This window comes from Phaseolus vulgaris, chromosome 7 (genome assembly GCF_051622355.1).
Source record: "Phaseolus vulgaris cultivar YP4 chromosome 7, ASM5162235v1, whole genome shotgun sequence".
Classification (NCBI taxonomy): domain Eukaryota; kingdom Viridiplantae; phylum Streptophyta; class Magnoliopsida; order Fabales; family Fabaceae; genus Phaseolus; species Phaseolus vulgaris.
The window spans coordinates 55,147,720-55,172,378 of NC_143504.1; the positions used below are offsets into that span (position 1 = coordinate 55,147,720).

The 24,659-nt window shown below is 36.4% G+C and overlaps 3 protein-coding genes across 3 annotated transcripts; 1 reads left to right on the forward strand and 2 right to left on the reverse strand.

Moving 5' to 3' along the window:
• The first annotated feature begins 3,200 nt into the window (after window positions 1–3,200).
• On the forward strand, window positions 3,201–12,776 carry IIL1 (isopropyl malate isomerase large subunit 1). The gene is made up of 15 exons (XM_068637665.1): window positions 3,201–3,445; window positions 3,605–3,715; window positions 3,802–3,972; window positions 4,587–4,739; window positions 4,842–4,910; window positions 5,012–5,128; window positions 5,642–5,716; window positions 5,846–5,923; window positions 6,272–6,367; window positions 8,280–8,329; window positions 9,660–9,714; window positions 9,840–9,971; window positions 10,543–10,590; window positions 10,719–10,877; window positions 12,381–12,776. Exons 1-15 carry the CDS (start codon window positions 3,395–3,397, stop codon window positions 12,519–12,521), a joined length of 1,506 nt encoding a protein of 501 aa, XP_068493766.1. The 5' UTR covers window positions 3,201–3,394; the 3' UTR covers window positions 12,522–12,776.
• Window positions 12,777–13,296: 520 nt separating this feature from the next.
• Window positions 13,297–15,089, reverse strand: LOC137830374 (uncharacterized). Its single transcript, XM_068637666.2, has one exon. It carries the CDS (start codon window positions 14,675–14,677, stop codon window positions 13,361–13,363), a length of 1,317 nt encoding a protein of 438 aa, XP_068493767.2. The 5' UTR covers window positions 14,678–15,089; the 3' UTR covers window positions 13,297–13,360.
• A 993-nt stretch (window positions 15,090–16,082) lies between these two features.
• Window positions 16,083–23,136, reverse strand: LOC137830375 (nuclear transport factor 2). The gene is made up of 9 exons (XM_068637667.2): window positions 22,834–23,136; window positions 22,606–22,740; window positions 19,040–19,343; window positions 18,120–18,385; window positions 17,831–18,020; window positions 17,519–17,640; window positions 17,381–17,446; window positions 17,157–17,238; window positions 16,083–16,614 (listed from the first exon to the last, which is right to left on the reverse strand). The coding sequence occupies exons 1-9, from the start codon at window positions 22,870–22,872 to the stop codon at window positions 16,403–16,405; spliced, it is 1,416 nt and encodes a 471-aa protein (XP_068493768.1). The 5' UTR covers window positions 22,873–23,136; the 3' UTR covers window positions 16,083–16,402.
• Between the last annotated feature and the right edge of the window lie 1,523 nt (window positions 23,137–24,659).

Here is a 24,659-nt window from a genome sequence, read left to right on the forward strand (position 1 = left end):
TCCGTTGTTCTAACTTGTGTTTTTTGGTTTGCAGCTACGATGGTTCAAGAGAAACCGACCGGCGTCAGCGTCCTTGACAAGTATCGGGAGAGGGCGGCTGCTCGAAAGGGACGCCGGAGTATTGATGTTATTCCCGCGACCGCCTCTGGTGCTGGACGGGGCGAGGCCGGTCCCTCCCATTAGTCCAAGAAGAGGCCGAGGGATGGAGGCAACATTGCTACCACCCATCGTTCCCCCGGCTCTCTGCCGACACCGCCTCCTCGTTGCGAGATCGCCGAGGCGGTCCCTCTGTCCCCCTGGCGCGTGGAGCAGGCGTCCGGGCCGCAAGCTGGCGGCCATCGGCCTTCGTCCTCGGCCCTGGATCTTCTTGGGGGGAATCACAGGTTCATGCGCAGAGTTTGCGTGGCTCTCCCCGAGGGGACTCGGGAGTCGCTCCGGTCGGTCGCCCCCATGGACTTGGTGAGGAGCGGCCTTGAGCTGATGTGTCGGTCCATCGTCCTCGTTGAGCACGGGGTCGAAGGCCACGACCGACATGTCGAGGAAATTTCTCGGATGGAGCAGGAGCTGGCCGAGGCTCGTGAAAATCTGAAGCGGTCTTTGACTGCCAACAATGACCTATCGGCCAGCGTTGCCCGGGAGGCTGCTGAAAGGGAGCTCGTCAAGAAGGATGCTGCTGAGGCGAGGCGACTTTTGGCCTCGGCTAGGGAGGAGGCTCTGAGGGCGGCGGCTGAAGCTGCCGAGGTTAAAAAGATGGCTGAGGAGAACCTTTCATCCTCGGCTGCTGAGTTGGCCGCCCTCTAAACCGCGAAGGAGCAAGTCGAGGCTGAGCTCGACCAAAATTATGAAGAGTCGGAGGAGTTGCTCAAGCAATGCTTCGAACGGGCGGTGCGCCAAGCCCATGTGCTTTACGGGGGGCCGGCGGCCACTGGTGAATTTAACATGGATTATGAGGTTCATCAGGGTCGGCTGGTATCAAGTTCTGAGGTGGCTGCGCTGATCGGCCAAGAAACTGAGCCGGCCGGGACCGAGGAGGGGGAGGCCGAAGCTCAGGGTGTGGAGGCTGAGGCCGATGAGGGTGAATGTGTTGAGATTCAGGATTAGGCTTGCCTTTGGCCGGGCTGTGGCCTTTTCCCTTTTTTTTTTTAGCATCCTCCGAGGCCGGGGCGTGGCCTTCTTATTTTGTGCTTTGATGTATCGCCCGGAATTTCATGCTTGTCAATATATCATTCAGCTTTTCCTTTATCATTTTGGCATAAAAGTTGACAATTTAAACAATCGGTCTCCCATTGATTCGGGCGGTCGGTTATAACTACGAATGCTTAAAATACGAGCAAGTAAAAAATGGGCGATCGGCCACTAATTGCGAATGTTGAATCCGAGCAAGTAAAAAATGGGCGATCGGCCACTAATTGCGAATGTTGAATCCGAGCAAGTAAAATATGGGCGATCGGCCATTAATTGCGAATGTTGAATCCGAGCAAGTAAAAAATGGACGATCGGCCACTGATTGCGAATGTTGAATCCGAGCAAGTAAAATATGGGCGATCGGCCATTAATTGCGAATGTTGAATTTGAGCAAGTAAAAAATGGGCGATCGGCCACTAATTGCGAATGTTGAATTCGAGCGAGTAAAATATGGGCGATCGGCCATTAATTGCGAATGTTGAATTCGAGCAAGTAGAATATGGGCGATCGACCACTAATTGCGAATGTTGAATTCGAGCAAGTAAAAAATGGGCGATCGGCCACTAATTGCGAATGTTGAATTCGAGCAAGTTTGGTTGACGGTTGACCGGCACTTGCGATGTTAGTCGAGCAAGTGGGCGATCGGTTGGCCGGCACTCGCGATGTTAGTCGAGCAAGTGGGCGATCGGCCGGCCGGCACTCGCGATGTTAGTCGAGCAAGTGGGCGATCGGTTGGCCGACACTCGCGATGTTAGTCGAGCAAGTGGGCGATCGGTTGGCCGGCACTCGCGATGTTAATCGAGCAAGTGGGCGATCGGTTGGCCATTGCTTGTTCGGTAGAATATTTCCAACACTTTGATGAAAACGCCTCGTTAAAACCTCCCTGGTTGGGTGAGGAAAGAGTGCGTGATTTTATTGATTTTAGCTGTAATAGAACTTGAGGTGCGTGGCATTCCACGTCCTCGGTACAATTTTTCCTGAAAGCCATTCTAGATGATAGGCTCCTCCTTGTGCGACTTCTCGGACTCGGAAAGGCCCCTCCCAGTTGGATGAGAACTTCCCTTCATTTTTTCTTGCGTCGCTGCGCATTCTCCAGACGAGATCGCCCTTCTGGAAACCTCTCGGCCGGACTTTGGTGTTGTACCGTCTGGACGCCCAGACTTTGGCCAAATCCTTGTGGTCTCGATCGTCTTAGTTAAGTCTTCTAAGGTCTCGGCCTCTCGGCACAAGTCTCTAAAGGTCTCGGCCTCTCGGCCCCTCGGCTAAGTCTTCTAAGGCCTCAGCCTCTCGGCCAAGTCTTCTAAGGCCTCAGCCTCTCGGCCTCTCGGCCTCTCGGCCAAGTCTTCTAAGGTCTCAGCCTCTCGGCCTCTCGGCCAAGTCTTCTAAGGTCTCAGCCAGGTTCCCCTGGTCTCGGTCAGGTTGATTGGACATCGGGCAGCCAGGTGGGTCCCGGCCTCGTCCCGTACCGGTACAAGGAAGATGAAACAACTTCATCTCTTAAGGATTAATATAGTTTCAAAAGTAAACCTAAAAAATTGTAACAACAATAAATACATAAAGTACGCAAATGAAGTATGATTTGCTATGAAATGTTGATTACACATTGAAGAAAAAGAGCATATCTTGGCCAAACTTTTCTAATGAAAAAATGGTGATAAGAAAATGAAGGCAAAAGTCTTACAGGGGAGATCCATAGATATCACACATCTTTAATAGATAATATATTTAAATCATTCTACCTTATCTAAAACTGATATTAACATTTAATATGGTCATCATTATAAAACTTGTCTAATTTCCCCCATAAACAAGCATGATTAACGTAGTAATCTAAATTTAACAATAACAAATGATTATGTGTTATGCATGACTACAATTAATATCTCATTTTCCATAAAAAAAAAACCTTTTTAAATGCTTAAATTTTATTAATAATTTAGATCTTTAGTTAAGTAAGAAAATTATGTCATTATCATTCATAAACTATATCATATTAAAAAATGTTCCCAGACAGTGTTTAGAGGCTATACAAACTCGTGCATCACACGTTCCTTCTTTTTAGTTTATTTATTAATTATTTTCACTCAGAATATGTTTATAATATTTGGAAAATAAAAAACCACAGACACTCGATCAAAACAGAGTAATAAACGACAGAACCTCCACTAACCAGTTTTTTTGTTCATCACTGCTTCAACATCGATAATCCATGGCTTCCTCTCTTCTCTCTCCATCATTTTCTTCCTTCCTCCGCACCAAGGTTTGTTCTTTGGTTCCCTTCTACGCTCCCAATCCCAAAGCATTGCCATCGATCACTTTCTTCTCTTTCTTGTGCCTCAGAGCACTTCATTTTTCTCTACCCCTTTTGCTCAAATGGGTTCCTAACTAACCCCTTTTTCTTTTTTCGTTTGTCTATTAGAAGGATCTCCCTCTCTACGCTTTCTCCTCTCAGAGATGCTTCAAAGCGGTTCCAAAGCGAATCCGTTGTTCTGTGGCGGCGCCTCAGCGCCAGCCTTCTACCACTGGATCAGTTCTGTTTTTCGGGCACCCTTTTGGATTTTTGGAGTTGCTTTTGAGTTTTTGTGTGTGATTTTTGCTTGTTTTGATGTGTTTCAGGTGAGGACCGCAATGACCATGACTGAGAAGATATTGGCCAGAGCTTCTGAGAAGGCCCAGTTGAGCCCTGGGGATAATGTTTGGGTCAATATTGATGTTTTGATGACACATGATGTTTGTGGGCCCGGTTCTATTGGGATTTTCAAGAGGGAGTTTGGTGAGGATGCCAAGGTGAGTTAGTTATTTGGCTTTGCTGGTTTTACTCAAGAGTATCTTTTATGGGGGTTTTGATTTTTCTGATGGTTGGGGTTGGTTGTTCATTGATTGTGCTGTTGGATTGGATGTCCATTGGAACTGCGAGGGCGGTTTAAAAAAAGATGAATTGTGAGGGTTCTTGAAGAAAGTAGGATTGGGGTCATGTGGTGAAATTGATTTTGAAGAGCAATGTACGCGATAGGTTCTGTTTATTGAATGTAGCATTGTACTTTCTGCGTGGGATCTTTGTCAGTTTAGAAGACGTGTGAGAGGTTATAGCATTGTAAGTGCTGAAAAAGGGATGTAAAATGATTATTACTTTTGTAAGTGGGAACTTCGAAATGCATTAACTGGTTTGATTGTGCACTTTTGCATGTCCATTATATGGTTGATTCTTTTACCTAGAAAGTTACCTGTGCAGGAAAATTATCTTGCGTGTTCTTATACTTTTTATGCGGCTCATAGAATGATTCTAATTTTTCCAGGACTGGTTGGCAGTTAATATCGTTACATGCTGAGACCTAACTTCTGTAATTTCCTGATTGCGTTTTTTATTTCTGTGAATTCCTGATTGTGTTGTTCATTTGAAGGTTTGGGATCGTGAAAAGGTTGTAATAATACCTGATCACTATATATTCACAAGTGATGAACGTGCCAACCGCAATGTGGACATATTAAGAGATTTCTGCCAGGAGCAAAATATAAAATATTTTTATGATATTAAGGATCTTGGTAATTTTAAGGTATGCGTTTTTTTTTAATTTTCAATCTTTATTTGTCTGATTCAATTCTTAAAATAATGCACAATGTCCAAGAACATTGACTGTGATATTATAAAAATACAGGCGAATCCAGACTATAAGGGTGTTTGCCATGTTGCTCTTGCTCAGGAAGGTCATTGTAGGCCAGGAGAGGTTTGTTTAGTAGAACAAGATAATTTTACTGTGGTGAAGTATTGTTCATTTGTTTGGCAGAACTTTGGTTCCTGCTTTACTAATTTCACTGTTACCTGCAGGTTCTCTTAGGTACTGATTCTCACACTTGTACTGCTGGAGCATTTGGTCAATTTGCTACTGGGATTGGTAATACTGATGCTGGTTTTGTGCTTGGAACTGGGAAGCTTCTGCTCAAGGTAGCTTATGCTCAAGACTCCCATCTCTTGGTTTTTTTTTAATAGAAGATATTCTGTAGAATCTTATATTTTTTTTTGCCTTTATCATCATCTCCAGCCCAAGGTTTTATATTTGGTAGTTCTAGAATCAAAAGTTTAATGTGTTTTATTTTCTCTTTTAATGTCATTTTCTCTTATGAGCTTTGGCAGATTACTGATTAGAATTTGCAAATAACTTTGTTGTATCTCTTTCTCTTAACTATTTATAATTTTTAATATTCAAATATTTGAAAGAACATATTATAGTTTTTCTTGTTATCCATTTTCAGTTGTCTGCTCTATGTATTTCCAAGACTTATCTTCGCATTTTGAATGAAAAAGAATTGGATGAGAGCAAAACATAAAATAAGTTACTTTGAGATAACTTATCAAATACTTCTGTGTTGGTCAAACCAGCTTATAAGCTAATTAACTTATTGGATTTATTTGACACACTCAATTGTTTTTTCATAATATATTGTGTTCAAAATGCAGGTGCCCCCAACTTTGAGATTTGTAATGGATGGAGAAATGCCCGATTATTTGCTTTCAAAGGATTTGATTCTTCAAGTAAGTGCCTTGGTCCTGTACTTTTGTTCGGACATATCATAGTCACTTGGTGACTGTGACTGTTTGCTCATTTTCATTTAGGAAATATAAAATTTAAATCCTTACATCAGTGAATGATTTACCTCACAGATTATTGGTGAAATAAGTGTGGCTGGTGCAACATATAAAGCTATGGAGTTTGTCGGTACAACTGTTGAAAGTTTAAGTGTAAGTATGTAGAGCAAGATGTTATGTTTTGATTTAATACTAAGAGTTTCTTTACTCATATTTCCATTTTTTGTTTTCTTTTTTTAATTACAAAACTGTTATATTGTTTCCAATTTGTTTCCTGTTTGAAAGATTTGTACAGAAAACAAAAAAAACTCGTTTTCATTGTTTCTTTTACAAATATTAGAAAACAAAGAGACAACTGAAAACAGTTGGTCGTTTTGTAATTAGAAAGTTATAACAGTAACAGATAACACAAGTAAAAGAGCCTTAAGTGTTTCTTCAATCTATGAACCCTTTTTCTTTTGATTGTAATTGTTGTTTTGGTAATTTTTTCCTATTGGATAGATGGAAGAACGGATGACATTGTGCAACATGGTTGTTGAAGCTGGTGGAAAGAATGGTGTTGTTCCTGCTGATAGCACTACATTTAAATATATTGAGGTTTGTCCAACTGAGTAGATTCTCTGAAATTGATATCTTGCCTCTAACAAGATTTTAGTACCGTTTGGCCGTTGTTAACTGTCATCATATATTGATTGTATCCTAGAATAATTTCTTAGATAATCACTTTGCATTGGTTTCCATATTTCATTAAATTTCCCGCTTTTTTCATTATTTGATCAGGATTAGTAGCCTAGTGTTATATGTACAAGTTTAATAGTGGTTGGTGCTGTGTATTGCATCATCATTAACCATATCAATTTAATGTCCTATTATGTGGAGTCTCCTTTCTATTTATTCTTCCTTATCTAAACCTTTTATCTTAAGCATGACACGGAACCTCTATTGCTAGCATTCTTTCACTATTGATTTTTTTCAAAATTTGGAATTTCATTTGTCAAATAAAATAGATTAGATTAGAGGGCTTGAGTTCCACATTGAATGTATGGGATTTTAGTGTGGGGTTTATAAAACCTTGGGCTCTTAACCTTTGTGGTTTTGGTTTTCCCAAGGTTCTCATCAAAGAACAACCAATCAAATAATTACATTATATTCACTTTTGTCTTTCTGTTGGATATGACAAATTCTGGCCACCAAAATATAGGAGCAATATCATTTTCTCCATCTCTGCAAAAGTGAATTTCAGATCTACCCTTTGTTGAAAGAGAGAAAATTAAATAGAAGAGATGCTGAAAACTGTGTGTGTGGACTACCCAACAGACTCCATTCTACTTAAGCTGATAACAATAAATACATTACATGATATGTCTGCAAATCATATTCTAATAAAAAATTTGATTCTAATAAGATATTCTTATAATTATAAAGATCCTATTTATATAAGGAAGCAAATAAAAAGTATGAAAGAAGAATAAATTCCAAAGGATTATCTATGATATTCTAAATATTCCAAGATAACATCTTTAGATATTTCTTATGTTTCTAACACTCGCCCTTGGACCAGTGTATCTTGGGAAAAGCCAGTGCAAGTGTATCTGGGATAAAGCCTAGATGCACTGGCCCTGGTTGGCTTGGGCAGTATTTTATCATTTCTGCTGTGGTTATTTCTAGTTTGGTGTGTCATTGGTTCTTGTTGGGTGTTTGTTTGATCTTTCAGTTGTGAGTTTGGTGTGTTACTCTTCTTCCCAATCCCACTGATAATCATACCTGCATGAAGTGACTTCTCTTCCCGTTAATGACCATTCTAATGGTAACTTGTGTTGGCTATGACTTATCGTGCCCCTGCAAGATTTAGTTTCCAAGATTACTAGGTCTCTGTTTTCTTGTTTTCTTCTTGATGTTTGAAGTTTCCAAATACTTATCTTGAAGAAGTTTTAGTTCTTGCCCTGAGAAATTTAAATCAAGCTGATGATCATTGCATCTGTTTGGTTGAGTTATCTTTCCAGCAGTGGTCATCTCTAGTATCTGCAAGTTGCCTTTTTAGCTATGATTTATGCGCATTGCTTCATATTTATGTTATTTTCTTTTTGTAGAAGATTTGTTTGTTACAAGGTTAGAGCTTAGTAAGCTTTAGCTTGAGGGGGTGTTAGGAGATCTGGTAAACATCACAATATCATGATGTATCTCAGAATCATTATGAGAGTATCTTCGATGTTCTTGACGCTGAGTTTCAAAATTTGTATTTATTTGGGCTCTATTATCTTGAGAGGAATGTGCAGTGTTTTGTCCATCGTGGATTATCTTGATTGGCATTTGGTAGTGACAGTATAATGTTTTTTCTTTTTTATTGGTTTGGTTTCCAATTATTAATCTTGCCTTCTGAATTACATCTCACTCAGTTTGGATGTATTGACATAATGGGTGGCTATGTACAGTTCCAAGTTAACATGCTTTCCTTTGAAAACTGTCTTTTATAGTATTGATTTTAATATTGTTTCCATTTTTTTTGCAGGGCAAGACATCTCTGCCATATGAGCCTGTTTATAGTGACCAGAAAGCAAGGTAGCTATAGTTTTCTAAATTCTTATTTTCCCTGGTTTTATTCAGTGTTAGGAAAACTCAATGCTTTCGTATAACTTTGTATTCAATAAGATACTTTTGATCTGTTAAAAGTTTTGATGGACAAGTGGCACTGTATAAAATCCATAGAGTCAGTATAAATAGACACTGAGAATGAGTATAAAATATACGCATTTAATGTGGATTTATTTTATTTGAGTTATTAGAATAATGTAGATTGACTTGTGATAGGAACTTGGGTATTATGGGGGTACTTAAGTCCCCCATTGAGTAGTATGGTGGATTAAGTGTTTGTTTTTTCTCCTTTAATAGCTAACTTTTGAGGGTGGGTTCTCCAAGTGATTGGATACTTATCGATTGGATATTAGTTATTTGAGAAACTGAATATCCTCTAATTATGATACTAAAGCAATATTTTTATATAAACCAGCTTTGGTGTGTAGTTGAAGAGACACACATGGTTTTCCAGCCAGTTCATGTCTCTTCTTGCACTCTTTTTCAACTTGGTAAGGAAAAGCTTACGATGTTGTTTCATATCAACTTTTCAATATGGGTAGTTACAGATTTTATTACTCTTATTCTGTCATTAAGCTAATTAAAGCTTAAAAAGGAGTATGAGTAAAGGATTCTATATTCACTTTGTGGGAAGAACAACTTTGGATTTCATGTTGACTTTGGGGATTTTACAAAGAAAATGTTTCATTTTCTGAGGATGATATGGTACTCGTGAAGAAAGTATAAGATTGACTATTTGCTATCCTTCTATGTTTTGGTGTGTTGTGATTATCATAGCTGCTTCATGGCAATGTTATATTGAAATTGTCATGCTAGATAGATGTAGTTACAATGACCTCCTTGGATTCTCAAGTTACATATGGGTTTAATTTATTTATGGTTTGATGCATGAATTTTGCTTGTTAACATGATTATATCGGGATTTTCAACACACTCTCACGTCAAGAAATGAAAGTTTTAGGTGGTTTGATAGTTGGTCTGATAGCGGGTGACACGATAAGTCTAGCAAACCTTGTTTATAATATACTCTTATTCCATCTTAGAAAATAGACTTTAAGACTAACTCAATCTTATAAAACCAGCTTATAAGTTAAAGTCTACTATAACATGATTATATCTTTAGTTGATGTGGGATCTTCAAGAAATAATTTTAATTTACTTCCCTTGTAAATTAAACTTGGGGAAGGAATAAAATGTCTATAATATTTAAACTGGAGGAAAACTTGATTTAGCTGCAGAAATAGTATTCATGGTAAAATGTTTTATCTATTAGTAACCTCTTTTTTTTGCCTTCCAGATTTCTATCAGAGTATAGATTTGATGTCTCAAAATTGGAGCCAGTGGTGGCCAAGGTTAGTCTTTTGTTTGCATTTCCAGTGAGGTTTTTTGTTCTCTGGTTATTTTCTATGTATCTGTTGTTATTATCTGATGCTGCCACTAGGTTCCTTGGCTAATATTATGCTTGTAAATGTTGCAGCCTCATTCTCCAGATAACCGTGCTTTGGCAAGAGAGTGCAAGGATGTGAAAATTAACAGAGTATACATAGGATCTTGTACCGGTGGGAAAACAGAGGATTTCATGGCTGCAGCAAAAGTTTTTCTGGCATCAGTAAGCATCATATTTTCCTATTGCATATCTATAATCTGTCATAGAAGATGTTAAATTATGATAAGATATTACTGGAAGCTTTTCTAGCCGAGTCCTAGAATTTTTTACTATTTTTGTATCCTAAAATGTGTGGGACTGGTCATCTTATTTTCTTGTAAGGTAGTTTATCTTGCATTGCTGTTAGAATTTACCAGCCTTTTGTGACATTTGTTCCTATATCTCTCCTGTGAATTATTTAATTTTAAGCGGAAAGGAAAGAGATAGGACTTACTATTTTAGCGAGAATTTAGAGAATGGGATTATGTGTTTTCTTATTCAATAGATTGTGTTACATGTGTTACGCAAAATATCCATATACATACTGTTTTTTAATGGACTTGGTGGAGACTATTTCCTAAGCTACTGTTAATTGAATGTGACTTTCTAGTCACCACTAGTACCCATGAGGACTAAATGCATTTTATAATTTTGATACGTAAACATATTATTTCCTATCTCCATTAACTGTTATTATTTCCATCATGAATCCTACAACTACTTCCCCTAACATAGAACATGTCTGAATCTGCAGGGTAAAAAGGTCAAAGTTCCCACATTTCTTGTGCCTGCTACCCAAAAGGTCTGAAAAAAAGCTCATGTTTATATATTTTCATATCAGTTGATTTACAGTTATTAGTAAAGTTCTCTTGGGAAATCATGCTAGATGACTATTTTCCAACTTGTATCTATCTATTAATGGAATTTCAGGTTTGGATGGACGTATACACCATCCCAGTTCCTGGATCTGGTGGTAAGACTTGCTCACAGATATTCGAAGAAGCTGGGTGTGACACACCAGCTAGTCCTAGTTGTGGTGCTTGTTTGGGTGGCCCAAAAGATACTTATGCACGAATGAATGAACCTCAGGCAAGTTCCTTACTTTTGCCCCAGCATCTTGCAATTGACAAGTGTAGCTCAAATTCTCCCTGTTTCATTTTTCCTTATTACATTGAAGGAATTAAAAATCTTGGCACTCACCTGTCCTGGGCTAAGGATAATTTCTTTTGATAAGGATCTTGCTCATTCCTTTTTTTTGACTTGAATGAGATGGTTTATGTTTAAAGAACATTAATCAATCCTTTCAGTGATGAAAATCATCAGCATGTGGAAGCAACTTTTTATTTGTGATTAAAGAGAATTGTCCTTAATGCTTCTCATGGCTAGCTGATAGTGGTATTCTGAAATGGGGTGAGTTATGGTGGCAAGTTGGCAACTGATATTGATTAATGAAGTCTGCTATAAGCTTTATATTTTAGAGAAATAACTGATTCGGTGGTTTGAAGAATTATTATACCCTTTTTACTTATCATGAAGAACCAATATTTTTGTCAAATAATTAATTTGAGTGGCAGCATCGGGCGTAATTAGAAAGGGTGGAATAAAAACCATTTTAACACATGATTCTAGATAGGGGAGCACTAAACTAATATCAAGCACATAGCAACCAAAAGGGTAAGGGACAACTCATCTTGGAAACATGTGTGGTGACAGATTTGGTCACTATTTGTGCATGAATAGAGGAGGGTAGAAAAGAAGGTGACAAGAAGGAGTGGAAAATATCGGATGCTTCCATCTCATTTTACATATTTTTTGGGTTTTAAGGACTGGGTCACCTTTGACCTGGCCTGGTTTGGATGTGACCCAGTTCACTTAAGAATTGTGCAATTCATATGGCATAATTCATTTGATTTGGTCTTTGATTCGGGCGCAAGAGAGATGTGCCTCACATTTCGCATTCTTGCTGAATGGGGTGAATAATCATGTGGATTGTGCAATACTAATGTTGCAAATAATTTGTAATTTTTATTTTACATTCGATTGAGTTGGCACTTAGCTTAAATCTGTAATTTGTAAAAGAAAACCAAATTCCTTAAAAATAGGAACTTGTTTCTGGCTTGAAAAAATGAAGAAAGTTGGGTGAGAATATAAAGTTAGGGCTGTCTGACACAATTTTTTTAAAAAAATTCGTCTCATTAAGATTGGAAGCCTCTCTAATCAGCTTCAATAGAATATATATTTTGGTCTTTCTTGGTTGTAAAAGGGTGCTTTTATTTTTAAAATCTTTTCTAGACTTGTATTCGACACAATATAAGAGAAGCCTAAAATGGTTAGGCTAAAAATTACTTTAATTTTCGTGGTGGTTATCTAGTACATGCAATGCAATCGCATTATTTCTTGAAGTTCTATAGATTTTTGTAGATTATAAAGCCGTGTGCTTGTGAATGTTCAAGGAAGTGGTACTGTTATGTTATACCATGGGATTGAATGTTTTTTCCTTTGCCGTATGATTGCATTTATATGCTTTCTACCCAGGTGATGATGTCGAGAATCTGAATAATTGACTCCATTGCTTACATGTTGGTTGTGCAGGTTTGTGTTTCAACTACAAACAGGAACTTCCCAGGCCGAATGGGACACAAGGAAGGTCAAATATATTTGGCTTCGCCATATACAGCTGCTGCATCTGCATTGACCGGTTATGTTACTGATCCTAGAGAGTTCTTGCAGTAGGATTTTGTTACACCCCATTCTAGTATACAAGTTGGTTAGTTGTGTATTCTCTAGCCACGAGGTAGTACCATTAGTATTTTTTGCCTGAAGAAATTGTATGGAACTTCTATGAAATTGACAATGTTGTAGATGTTGAAGAAGAAGATTGATTCGTCTTGTGCTTGTTGAGTATAGCATGATCATTACTGTTGCAGTTACGAGAATGACTGATTTCATATGGATTTTCATGTCAATCAATCCAGCTTTTCATGTCAATGGGTTGCTCCATCATGAATCGAGTTTCAACCTTCGTCTGCTCCCTGCATACATAAAAGCAAAACCATCCAAGATATCTAACCCATCTTGGATCGTTACAAACTGTAGAGTATTGGTAGTAACTGGTTAGCCATGGTAGATTATGTGGTTACTTACGTCTGAATTTATCTACATGCTTACAATTGTTGTGATGTTTTCCACATTTTATATGAAAAAATGTGACACGGTTTTCCAACAATTTTCTATCAATGTTAAATGAGTGAATATCTTAAACTTTTTTTCTAAGTGAACAAAAAAGTGTTTACGCTAAATCAGCCTCAAAATCCAAAATTAAACGCCTTCATCATCAACAATCTAAAAGTGTTTCATCATCAACATAAGCAAACAAATACGATATGATTTGCAACGGGAAATTCATTAGAAAGAGAAGGGAGTACAAAAGAATTAGGTTAAACTGAATATAAAAAGTACAGTGAAGAAAGAAGACAAAGAAGACAGAGTTTACTCAATTCTCACATCATTTTCTTATCTCCAAAAGTTCGACCACTCAAGCATGCATGCACCCCTTAATACGCCTCCTCTTCTTATACAAAGCTTTCATTGTCCACCGATTGAACCCGCCGGCGCCTATGCTTCTTGCTGCCGCCGCCGCCGCCACCGCCGCAAACTATGGAGCACTCAACACCACATATTACACTAAAGCAAGAGAACAAGCCATTTGACCCATCCGTTTGCCTCCGTGGATGTTTCCCTTTTCTGCCTGACCCCGTCGCATTGGACTCCGTCTGCCACCTCTCCACTTTAGGTTGCATCCCCTCCTCGTCATCATCCAAGCTCCACCCTCCCACCGTAGAATGCCCCTCCTCCTCCATTGGTAGTCTCGCCACCGCCGCCGCTACCTCCGAAGCTGACGGACCCAATTCAGAGTCTGTCATAAAAGGACGATGGCCCAAGTTTGATCGGTATGGGGTGCCATATTCCATGATGGTGTCCGTCACAGGAAAGGCGTGCATTGGAGTGGCTCTCACACTACCTATGTAGTTGTTATTATAAGACCTCACTGCAAAGGGAGAATTTTGAAACTCCCTTTTTGGTGTGGGCTTCACTTGGTAATCATTGAAGTTGTTTTGTGAATCATGGCCTCTCGCTTTAGTCTTCTTTCTACCCAATTTCCCAGCTTTTGGAGTTCCCTTCACAAACGAGCCACTTAGTATGGAAATAGCTTTCTTTTTACTCTTGCTGCTTATTTCTGAATTGGGCACTTGAGAATTTGCTTTCCCCTGTTTAGTCTTGCCTTCATGAGGCTCCGGAACAAGGGTTTCTGAGCCAAGCATTGAGCTGGAGTCACTTTTCGTGCGTCGAAGCTCTGGCTTGGGTTCATGTTGTTTTGGTTGATCATGATCATCTTGACTGTATCCAATTATTGGGGAGTTTTGTGAGTAAAGAGGCATGCTGCGCATGGAGCTGTCGATTATAGCAGCACCAACGTTCAAAATCCCTTTGGGGCGACCCGAGGGTCGTTGAACCTGAAGCCCCAGAAATCGCATTCCGGTGGATTTGTAAGCATTTGGTTGTTGAGGTTGTGAAGATGGTGGAAAAAGGTCAGTGGAGAGAACTTCAGCGGTGCCCACATGAATGTCTCGAAACCAGTGCAGAGCATAAATGTCAATGGTGATTACAGAGCTGTCATCATACAAAAAGTCTTGGTCCATTCGAAACACAAACTTGTCATTCCAAGTTGGGTTGGTTCCGCCGTGAGAATCGACCCGAGTGGAAAGTTTGCGATCCGGGTCAATCCATGCAACCGCGTAGGTCCGCATTGAACGACCTGCCGGAGCCAGGTCTTGTGCAGAGATGACATGGAGCTCTAGGAGTTGGAAACGTGCTAAAATGTTAGCCATGATAGCACTGCTAGCAAGCACGATGAAATCGCATGAACAAGATGAACGAACGGGATTGGAAAGCTGCAGAAAGATAGAGGGGATTTGAAATGACAGTATTTGTGGTTGAGTTTCTCACAAAGCTCTCTTCTCTTTGGTTTGAATGCTTTGGAAAGAAAGAAAATGGTGAGTGAGTTGCATCAAGGTGCATGGAAAAGAAATAAGCGATGTTGTTGTACTAACCACAACAAATCAAAGTTGTGTTTGAAAATTGTAGACCTTAATTTAGGGATTCATGATGTGGAAAATTTTGTTCTTATGATTTCGGACTATATCAGGATTAGTTTGTTAGTAAATGTGTCATTACAAATCATACCTACATATCTTAAAATGTCACAACTTTTTACAACTTTTAGTTTGAGTTTAACTGTGTTATTGTGACATATATAGTAAATATTACATGTACAACTATGAATATTTATCAGTTAGCTCCATAGTTGGCTTACAGAGATGATAGTTTTGTTAACTTAAGTCAATGCTTATTTTGATACTAGTTTTAATGATAATGAAAACATATCTAATACTTACAGTTTAACCTGATCGTTTTAAATATTTGTCTTATATTTAAATAATTTAAGTGATCTTCGTAATTTAACATAATATATTTAAGTAATTCATGTATAAATTTACTCTAATAATAAAAATAACAAGCTACTAATTTTATTATAATTTTATTTAAGTTTATTTTTATTTTAAACTAAAACATTAATTCGGTTTCTTTAATTAAAAGAATAACAATATTTTTTTTTATTCACGAGAAGCAAACCTTGTAAAAAAAATGCAAACTTATGTCTAAGAGATTTTCCATAGTCAAAAGGCTCTTATAAATAATACTTCAGGGCAACTGAACAATTTATATAATATTGTTGAGTAGATCATCATTTTTTAAGATTGAAGAATATCTAATTAAGTTATCTTTTATCGTGTAAGTTATCTTTTATCGTGTAAGTTATCTAATTAATGTATGCATTGTGATGGAAGAGGTGTAGCAGATGTATGCAAAAACCGGAATCTAACTTTTTATTTTAGATTTTACAATCCAAAAATAAAAACTATTTCCAAATTATATAATTAAAAATAAATTTCGAATGTATAATACAAATTGTTAAGCATAGAAAATAAACCATTCTAGCGATCCTGAGTCCAACATTCAAATTTTTACCTTCCAAATTGTATTTTATAGTATCATTCTGATCACTCAATCTGGAGTCTTTCCAAAGATTCACATAAGAGTGTTTTTTACATTACCCAGATCCTCTAAAGGTGCATGAAGAAACCATGGAAGTGCAAAAAGGAAAACCCTCGACAATAATATAGTGTATAGCCTAAAGGCCAGATGCTAAAGGCCCCAAACAAACAAGAAAAATTGATCCACCAATACTGTTAAAACAATTACATATCAAAGAAGTGTTAACAAAACAACTAACTTCAAATTACAATTGGGAATAAATAAATGTCAGATGTTTTAAACACATTTCCAGCTGAACATCGAATTCATGGAGAAACAAATGAAACAAGAAGCCCCTTGAACAAAATTTATAAAAAAAAAATTATCATCCATATTCCCTTAACAACTTAATTTAAGACAGGGAAGATATAAAATCTGGTCTAATCTACTGAAGTCGACTATTTAGTTGAAATATCTGGACCCAAAATTGGACTCTCTAACTGATATTTTCTGTTGACTCAGGACTCAGCAAGGTTCTGCCCATTTCTTGGTTGGTGATACCCTGAATTTGCCCTCTCTTGGCGAGGACTCGGTCGATAGAAACCATTTCCTTTCGATTTGCTGTACTCCCTATCACCACCATCTTGACCATTTCCTCTGCCAAAACTCCTTGAATAGAAACGCCCTCTTGGTGCATCTGACTGATAGCTACCTCTGCCTCTACCCCGTCCTGATGATAATACATTGAAAGCGAGTATGATGTAACAAAGGAAGAAAAAAATAGCTTTAGAATATCGAATTATGTGGAAAAAACATGGAGAGGGTGTCATGCACCTCTCTGGTTATTGGTACATAAAATATTGCTAGTCCAAAATTGTGTTAGACATGGATCATTTTGATAATTTTTTATACACAATGAATGAAACAAGAGGCTGGCCGAAACAAAATTTAACATATCTTTGTCAATGTCAGATGGAACAGTCACCAAACATTGAGTCGTGACATATTAGAACTATAAGAAATCACAGTAACCTAATGTCATCGAGACAGAATTTTGGCATATTATTGCTAAATTTGAATTTGTTAAAAATGCAAGTCACATGAGAATCAATTAACAGTCCCATCAACTCATACTCCATTAGAAGAAGTGGAAACAGATTCATCATTTTACCATATCTATATGTTATAACCAAACATGCTGGGGACATTCATAATGACGAACTTTCAAGAAAAAAGGCAGAAGAAAAATTAGAAGATTAAAAAAAATCATACTTCCTCCTCGAGAAGGGATGTTACTGTTTGGTCTCCTTTCTTCAATGTATACTTGTCTTCCTGCTATCTGAACAGATCCTGTCTGCAAACATTAACAATCATGATTTTAGATTCATCGACACCAAGTAGCAAGTTCAGTATTAGTTTTGGGTTAAGGTGCATTACACATGACAATTCACAGGCAATGCATATCTCAAACTTATCATTTAAAAGCAAATCCAAACCTTGACTGCGTTATGAACGCCTGTCATGTCTTCAAATTCAACAAATGCATAACAAACACCAACATCCTGAATACAGGTGAAAAGTTTAGATTCAAACCATAATTAGTAGTTATTTGAAAAGGAGGAATTATAATAAACCTTGCGACTTCTAATAATAACACCATCAGGCCTGATTCTACCAAAATTCTTGAATTCGTCTTCAATTTCAGAAGGAGACACGGCAGGGGACAAGTTTCTCACATAAACAGACTTGATTTCATCTGAAAGCAATTCCAAGTCAAACCAAGATTATCGGCAGTGGCCAATGAATGCTACATGAAACAGTCTTTAAACAAACTAACTTATTAGGTTATCAAGCAATGAGCCAGGAAAATGTACTGAATACCAGTAACTAAAATAATAAATAGGAACAGAATAATTAATCAATATTCAACAAGTGCACACAATAACCTTCATCTTCTGTTACATGAAGCTCCTCCCCTGCATCAGTTTCAGACCTTTCAAATGCATTTGTTGAAGCAGTCGTTTGCTGTTGCTGACTACTAATCTGTGGAGCTTGATCCCATTCTGAAGGGGAGACATTCTTATGAGAGGGTTGAGAAGCTACATATGGTGTAGATTGTCCTTTAGCAACCCGTAACTTCCAACAGTAGATAACATTGTCAGTTCTAATGTTACAACAGAATTCCAAAAGAAAACATTATTTTGGAAATTAATATAATGGTTAGTCAGTGCGTACTATGGAAGCATAAGTGTGCTTTTGGGGCTCCCCAGCAGGTTGATCAGGAGAAGCAGGTGCATGGTCTTGAAGTGCATTCACTGAAGATTGAAGTGAACCATTTGACTCTTCAACAGCAGTATCCTCCTTAATATGCTCAGAATCAGGGACCCGCTGCAATCTTTGCTCCGAAAATCCATAATTATCAACTACACCGTTTTCTTTTACCTCATTTGTAGCAACATAGTCCCTAGCCTGGATATCTCCACCCAGAAGGTAGTTGGATACTGAAAAATCCATGGCTCTAAATTACTAAAAAGTTAAAAGCATATGAATGCGAGAACAATTAATATCACATAATCAGCCAAATTGTCTACTTATCTGAATTTTTCTTTAAGTAAAAATTGTTTCATTTTTTCAAAGACATAAAACTTTTATCATTAAAGATAATGAGGCTTGTACTCATGTTTCACTGACAGCTGACAACTTTATAAAGTAAAAAACTACATTATCAGAAAGGAAACAGTTTTATCAAACAATTTGATGGAACACGTGCTTTTATGTGTTGTCAAAGTGATAACACTGGCTGTGTGGCACTTGACAACAGATAACAATGTAGCTAAATAGAATTGGTGACAAAATAATAAACAGCAATGTTTGTTTAAAAGATAATAACTTATAAGGGGGAGACAGTTTATAAAGTTAGGATTCCAATGTTTAAGAGAAGCTACATCAGAGAGCTTCTCTAAAATTCTAAGAAATACGAATTTTTCATTTGACAAAACCTAGATAAACTCCTACATTTGCACTGCCAACTCACAAATCAAACAATAGCATGTTGATAGTTTTTCCCACACTAAATTGACCCCATTAAAATGGCAGTTTTTCCCTTACAACTCAGCACCTTCATGTAAAAGAGCACAAGCTGGTGCAGAACTTACCTGGCTTATTGATTGCACTTGAAGTATTCAACTGTGAATCATGATTGCTCTGAGGTATCAAAATTGCTTGTTGGTGAACTGGATCCTCTTCAACGAAATGAAAAATATCATTGAGCACAAAAAAGCCTTTCTCTTGCGGAGCAAGGAAGAATGTCTGCATAAATTTCCTCCTCTGATTGAAGTCCTTAATTTGCACAGATCCAGAAACCATCACAAGAACACCACCACTCCAAGACTCTAGAGAATGTGCACTCTTGATTTCAATTCCAGTGTAACTGAGCGACATAATCAACTGATGGATTTGCTGCACATGGAAAAACATTTTTAGTTCTAAGAAAAATGGAGCACTATTAATAATTGTACATGCATAAGCCATAAACAACTACAGATAATGCCAGGTCCTTTTAAACAATTAAGGACTTAATATAATGTAATAGAATGACAATAGACTAGAAGATAAATCAATGGAGAAGATAAAAATGTTTCATGCATTCATATTACAAATATATAATTTAACATTAGAAGGAACACTTATATAACATGTGGATAAACAAGAAAAATTCGAAATACTAAGCATGTTCAGTCTCTCATCCCTCAAAACTACGGCTGTGAATATTGTGTATAGGAGCAGTTATTAAACTACCTCCCAGGGAGTTATTTCAGTAAAAAGTTTTAGTTTGATGTAATTAGAATTCGTTAGTTAGTTTCTTGTCTTGTCAGCTGTATTTATAACTGTTGAGTATCTCTATCAATTCTCATGCTGTAGTCACACTCTTGTGTATTAAAAATAAGGAATTCAGAGAGCTATTCTTTCTCTCTTTTCTCTGTCAATGTTCCTTCTCTAATATGGTATCAAAAGCCTCATAAGTTCATGGTAACTTCAAATCTTTGTCCCTCCTCTTTGGCACCCTCTGGTTTCTCTCATCAAATTTCAAAGAAGTTATCAGAGAAAATTTTCTTGTATGGCAGCAACAAGTAGAACAAGCAATTAAAGCACATTGAGTTCAACATTTTGTGGTAAATACTACAATTCAACCACAATTTCTCAACGAAGTTGATCATGAAGTAGGAAATGTGAATCCTGGGTGTCTCTCTTAGAACAAGATCAGATGTTGTTATCATGGCTTCAATCCAATCTTTGTTTCTGTCAGTGTTCTTGGATTTGTACAATCCTATCAAGTTTGGGAGAAAATTAACAATTACTTTCACAAACAAACTCACACGAAGGCAAGACGATTATGAACATGACTTTGTGCTATTGTTTTTTATGATAATTGATGGATGAATATCTTCTTTGAATTAAAGCACTAATTGTGGCACTGGCTTTAGTTGGTCAACTGGTTACTACTCACAAACATCTTGATGCTATTATCAAAGGATTAACTAGCCAGTACAATCCTGCTTTTGCAATTATTGAAAGCAATTTCCCAAAGTGCTTGGATACTTATCACCTCCTACAGAGAATTGTGTGACTCCTAGAAAAGGATAGGAATTTGGCTAGACGAGGAAGCACCAACCTTCCTTTAAAATATAGACAACTATGTTTCAATTCAAAACCAATATGATTATCACTCTTGGTCACCAAATCATGGTTAATCTTAGAGAGAGGTGGGTCCTAAATTAATTCAGAATTCCATTCAAGTAATTATTCAACTTGCACAACTGATATAGTCATGAAAGTAAATTGTTGCTTCCTGGTCCTAAATATCAAAGTCATAGCAGATTAATTCAGTAGCCCATTTAAACAATTCGATACTCCATAATCTCTACTCATTAAGGGATTTCAAACTATGTTGATTAGTATGTATGATAAACCATCATCCCATAAGTTAATATCGCCACCACTGAACCGCCAAAAAAATTGCCATAAGCTCTTGTTCATGAAATGGGTTCAATTGCCCACTCTTTGACAACTCTTTACACCAAAAAGCAATAGGTCACTCCTCTTATAATAGCACAATGCCCAATCCAATGCTAGAAGCATCCATGCCACAATAAACTGCTTCTTAAAATCTGGAACAACCAATACATGCAATGAGGTCATGGCAGATTTTCACTTCTCACATGCCGCCTAAACAACTACATTCCATTCAAAAACACATTTCTTTAATTAGGCAATCAACAGGATATTCCAGCTCAGGATCAATGGGCAGATGCTTTAACCAAGCCACTCTCCCCAACCAGATTTCTGTTTTCGAGAAACAAACTCAAGGTGGTTGAGCCTTGAGTTTGTGGGGTAATGATATTGTATACAGGAGAAGTTATTCAACTTCCTCCTTGGGAGTTATTTCAGTTAAAAGTTTTAGTTTGATGTAGCTAGAAGCCGTTAGTTTTTTGCTAGCTGTATTTGCAACTCCTATGTATCTCCATAGTTTTTCATGTTGTACTCATTCTCTCATATATGAAAAATAAAGAATTCAGGGAGCTATTCTTTCTTCTTTTCTCTCTCACTAGGAAAAAGAGAAACTGGAGTTGCAACATTAGTAGAGTAGAGATAATGAAAATCTACAATTTTCAACAATTTGAACAAAAGACCGTGGAAGGACAGCTCAGAATGCTGACAAAAAGAAAGAGCTTCAGTTAAACCTTTATAACTCAAGCAAGAGGTTACTTCATACAAACTCTAACAGAACAATATCATGGCCTCTTCACTCCAAAAAAGAAAGATCTTGCACACAATGGGCTCGTCAAAATAAAAACACTATTATAGGAATCTGATATCAAGGCCTCCATCGAATCCATGTGCAGATTAATCCAGGTCAGGAATTAAAGCCATATCATACATAATTTTGTTATCATATAAAATAGAGTAACTGCACTACCAGACCACATTCTGATTCACAGAACGAGATATGAAATCACTTCAAGAAGTTACCCGCCAATAAATAAATCCTACCTCCGTGCGTTAATTTCCCAACCCAATCACTATTTCTAGTGAAGTTTAACTACAAATTCTCCATGACACCCACACTTACTCAATTTAATGTTTCCAATTCAAAAAATCTGTTCCATAATCTTAAGATCCACCTATTGATCATCACTATACTAACAAGTAGAATATAAAAATCTTTCATAGTCACGATACAAAGATGGCCACACAAACTCTCTCTTCTCATCCTCAGCAATAAATTTTACCTCCTAATGGAACTCACCACACTTCTCATCCACAGATTACCTTTTGGGTGAATACCCAAATTGGTCATCTAAAGTGTGACATGTCTGTCACTTAAGCCCCAGAAAGTAACCGAGTTAAGAAAAGGATAACTGAAAGTACAATTTGTCACTAAAATGAATAAGTAGTTATGTTTTTGAACTAAGTGACAGCATAAAGACTTATTTTGAATTTTCATACTTTCACAGCTAAAGGACGGCGCCTCACAACTAAAGTTAGGCAGCTCACAAAATTTATGCATCAAAGCGACACCCTACTCAACTACAAAACCTTCCCTTCTCCCTCACAGTTCGACAAACTACTCCTTTCACCCAACACTACAGCTAAAACTAACAAAACTCAAACCATAAAAATAGGTGTTAACAGAAAAACAAAAAAGGTAGCACTAAATTACAAGCATTGCCGAGGCAGTTTCCCTGCCGTTGGCATCAATCCTGAGCATGGTGCTGGCATCGGAATAAAACTGGTGCACGAACTCTGGCTGGCTCTGAAGCACCTGGTAGTACTGTCCCACGAAGTAAGTTCCAACCTGAACAAAACAAAACACACAAAATTTAGCACAAAAAAACGTGATTCGATTTGACATGAATCAGAAGTAGAAGAGTAGAAGAAGAAGAAGAACCTGAGCAGCAGTAACTGGAATGGGAAAGGGCGTGGCCATTGAAGTAAAAGGAAAAATCCCTTTAAAACCCTAGCGGCAATTCAGATTCCCAATTTCCCTCTCTTCCCTTTCTTTCTTTCTTTCCAGATCCACACCCACACACAGACAGTGACAAAAGGAAGTAATAACATTTCTTTTAATATTTAGTAATTAGTATTATTTTTTATTTTGGTTCTTCACGGGTTCAGTTTCTTTAACATGCTGTCATGTACATGCTCTTTCGCTCCATTAATTTTCAAACACACACATAAATAAATATACTCTGTCAAAACACAGGCACAGCACCAGTATATCTATATTTTTTATAATAATAAATAAATTATAAAATAATATTGTTATTACAATAAATAAAACAGTAGTTATAAAAATAATTTACTTTTATTAATTATCTTAATTATGTAATAAAATACGTTCAATATTTCAAAAAAGGTAGAATAAGTATAAAAATCAATGTGAAACAGTTTAAAAAACATTTTTCAGTATTATGTTACAGATAAAATAAGTGTTTGGATAAATTTTTATGAACAATTTTAGAAAATATTTTTTATTAGTTTATAAAAAATTATATAAATTTATATACAAATTAAAAGTAATAATTTAAACAAATTACATAAGAATTATAAATTAATTTAGATATAAACTAATTTTAATTTATAAAAAAAATATTAAATCTACCATGTATTAAGAGTTCTTGAGACTGAGAAAAAATAATATTTATGATAAGTTTAATTAAGTAATAAAAAAACTTATTAAATTAATTTAATAGATATGTACTGTAAATTTTCTTGTATTATTAATTAATAAAAACTTAATTGTTAGCATAATTTTTAGTATGAAATCATAACTAAATCATTCTAGTTTTTATTACAGACTCTCGTCCGTGAATAAATCAAAATTATTATGTCATGTACTATTTATTTTTTAAATACATTTTAAATTACACTGTATATAATACAATCATATTTTAATTAATTAATAAAATTGTATATTTTATAAATTAATTAAAATTAAGATTATTATTGCAAAAATAATTGTAATTGGTTGGTATAAGTAGTAAATAAATAAAATAAAAGTACATAACTTATGTGAAATTAATAATCATCATTTTTTTATAAGAAAATTATTTATTATAAATGAAAATATGTTGTATATCATTAAAAGGATAATAAATTAGAGTTCAAAAACCTTTTAAAAAAATTAATAGCCTTTTGGTAAACCGTTCATGCACATTCAAAATATTTGAGTCCAAACAATTAAATCAAGAAATATGTCAAATTAAAACACAAAAGATGAAGAGACTAAAGTCATTATACAAAGTCTAGATTATTCCTCTTCAAAGCATCCTTTCCTCCCACTTGTGAAGGTGTCTTCGAAACTTGTTGGTCATCCAACCCTAGATGCATAGAGGGTGGTCATATGTCAACCATCACCAATCCTACAAAGTTCGGACATCATAACATTGCATGTAAGATTTATAGGTTTTGTGACCATTAGATGATCCTGTAAATAATTTTGAGTATGAAATCATAACTAAATCATTCTAGTTTTGATTACAAACGCATCCCGTAAATAAGTCAAACATGTTTGACTGTGTTTACATTTGCATGCACTATTTATTTTTTAAATAAATTTTATATTACATGGTATATAATACAATCATATTTCAATTAATTAATAAAATTATACATTTTATAAGTTAATTAAAATTAAGATTATTATTCTAAAAATAATTGTAATTGGTTGGCACAAGTAGTAAATAAATAAAATAAAATAAAAGTACATAACAT

Excerpts from the sequence above, each read along its gene's own strand:
- IIL1 (XM_068637665.1), top strand. The coding sequence starts at position 3,395 with ATGGCTTCCTCTCTTCTCTCTCCATCATTTTCTTCCTTCCTCCGCACC. Across the intron at positions 3,446-3,604 it reads CTTCCTTCCTCCGCACCAAG|AAGGATCTCCCTCTCTACGC; the intron begins GTTTGTTCTTTG and ends TTTGTCTATTAG. Across the intron at positions 9,972-10,542 it reads CAAAAGTTTTTCTGGCATCA|GGTAAAAAGGTCAAAGTTCC; the intron begins GTAAGCATCATA and ends CTGAATCTGCAG.
- LOC137830374 (XM_068637666.2), bottom strand. The coding sequence starts at position 14,677 with ATGGCTAACATTTTAGCACGTTTCCAACTCCTAGAGCTCCATGTCATC.
- LOC137830375 (XM_068637667.2), bottom strand. The coding sequence starts at position 22,872 with ATGGCCACGCCCTTTCCCATTCCAGTTACTGCTGCTCAG. Across the intron at positions 17,641-17,830 it reads TCATGTAACAGAAGATGAAG|ATGAAATCAAGTCTGTTTAT; the intron begins GTTATTGTGTGC and ends AATTGCTTTCAG. Across the intron at positions 16,615-17,156 it reads CATCCCTTCTCGAGGAGGAA|GACGGGGTAGAGGCAGAGGT; the intron begins GTATGATTTTTT and ends TATTATCATCAG.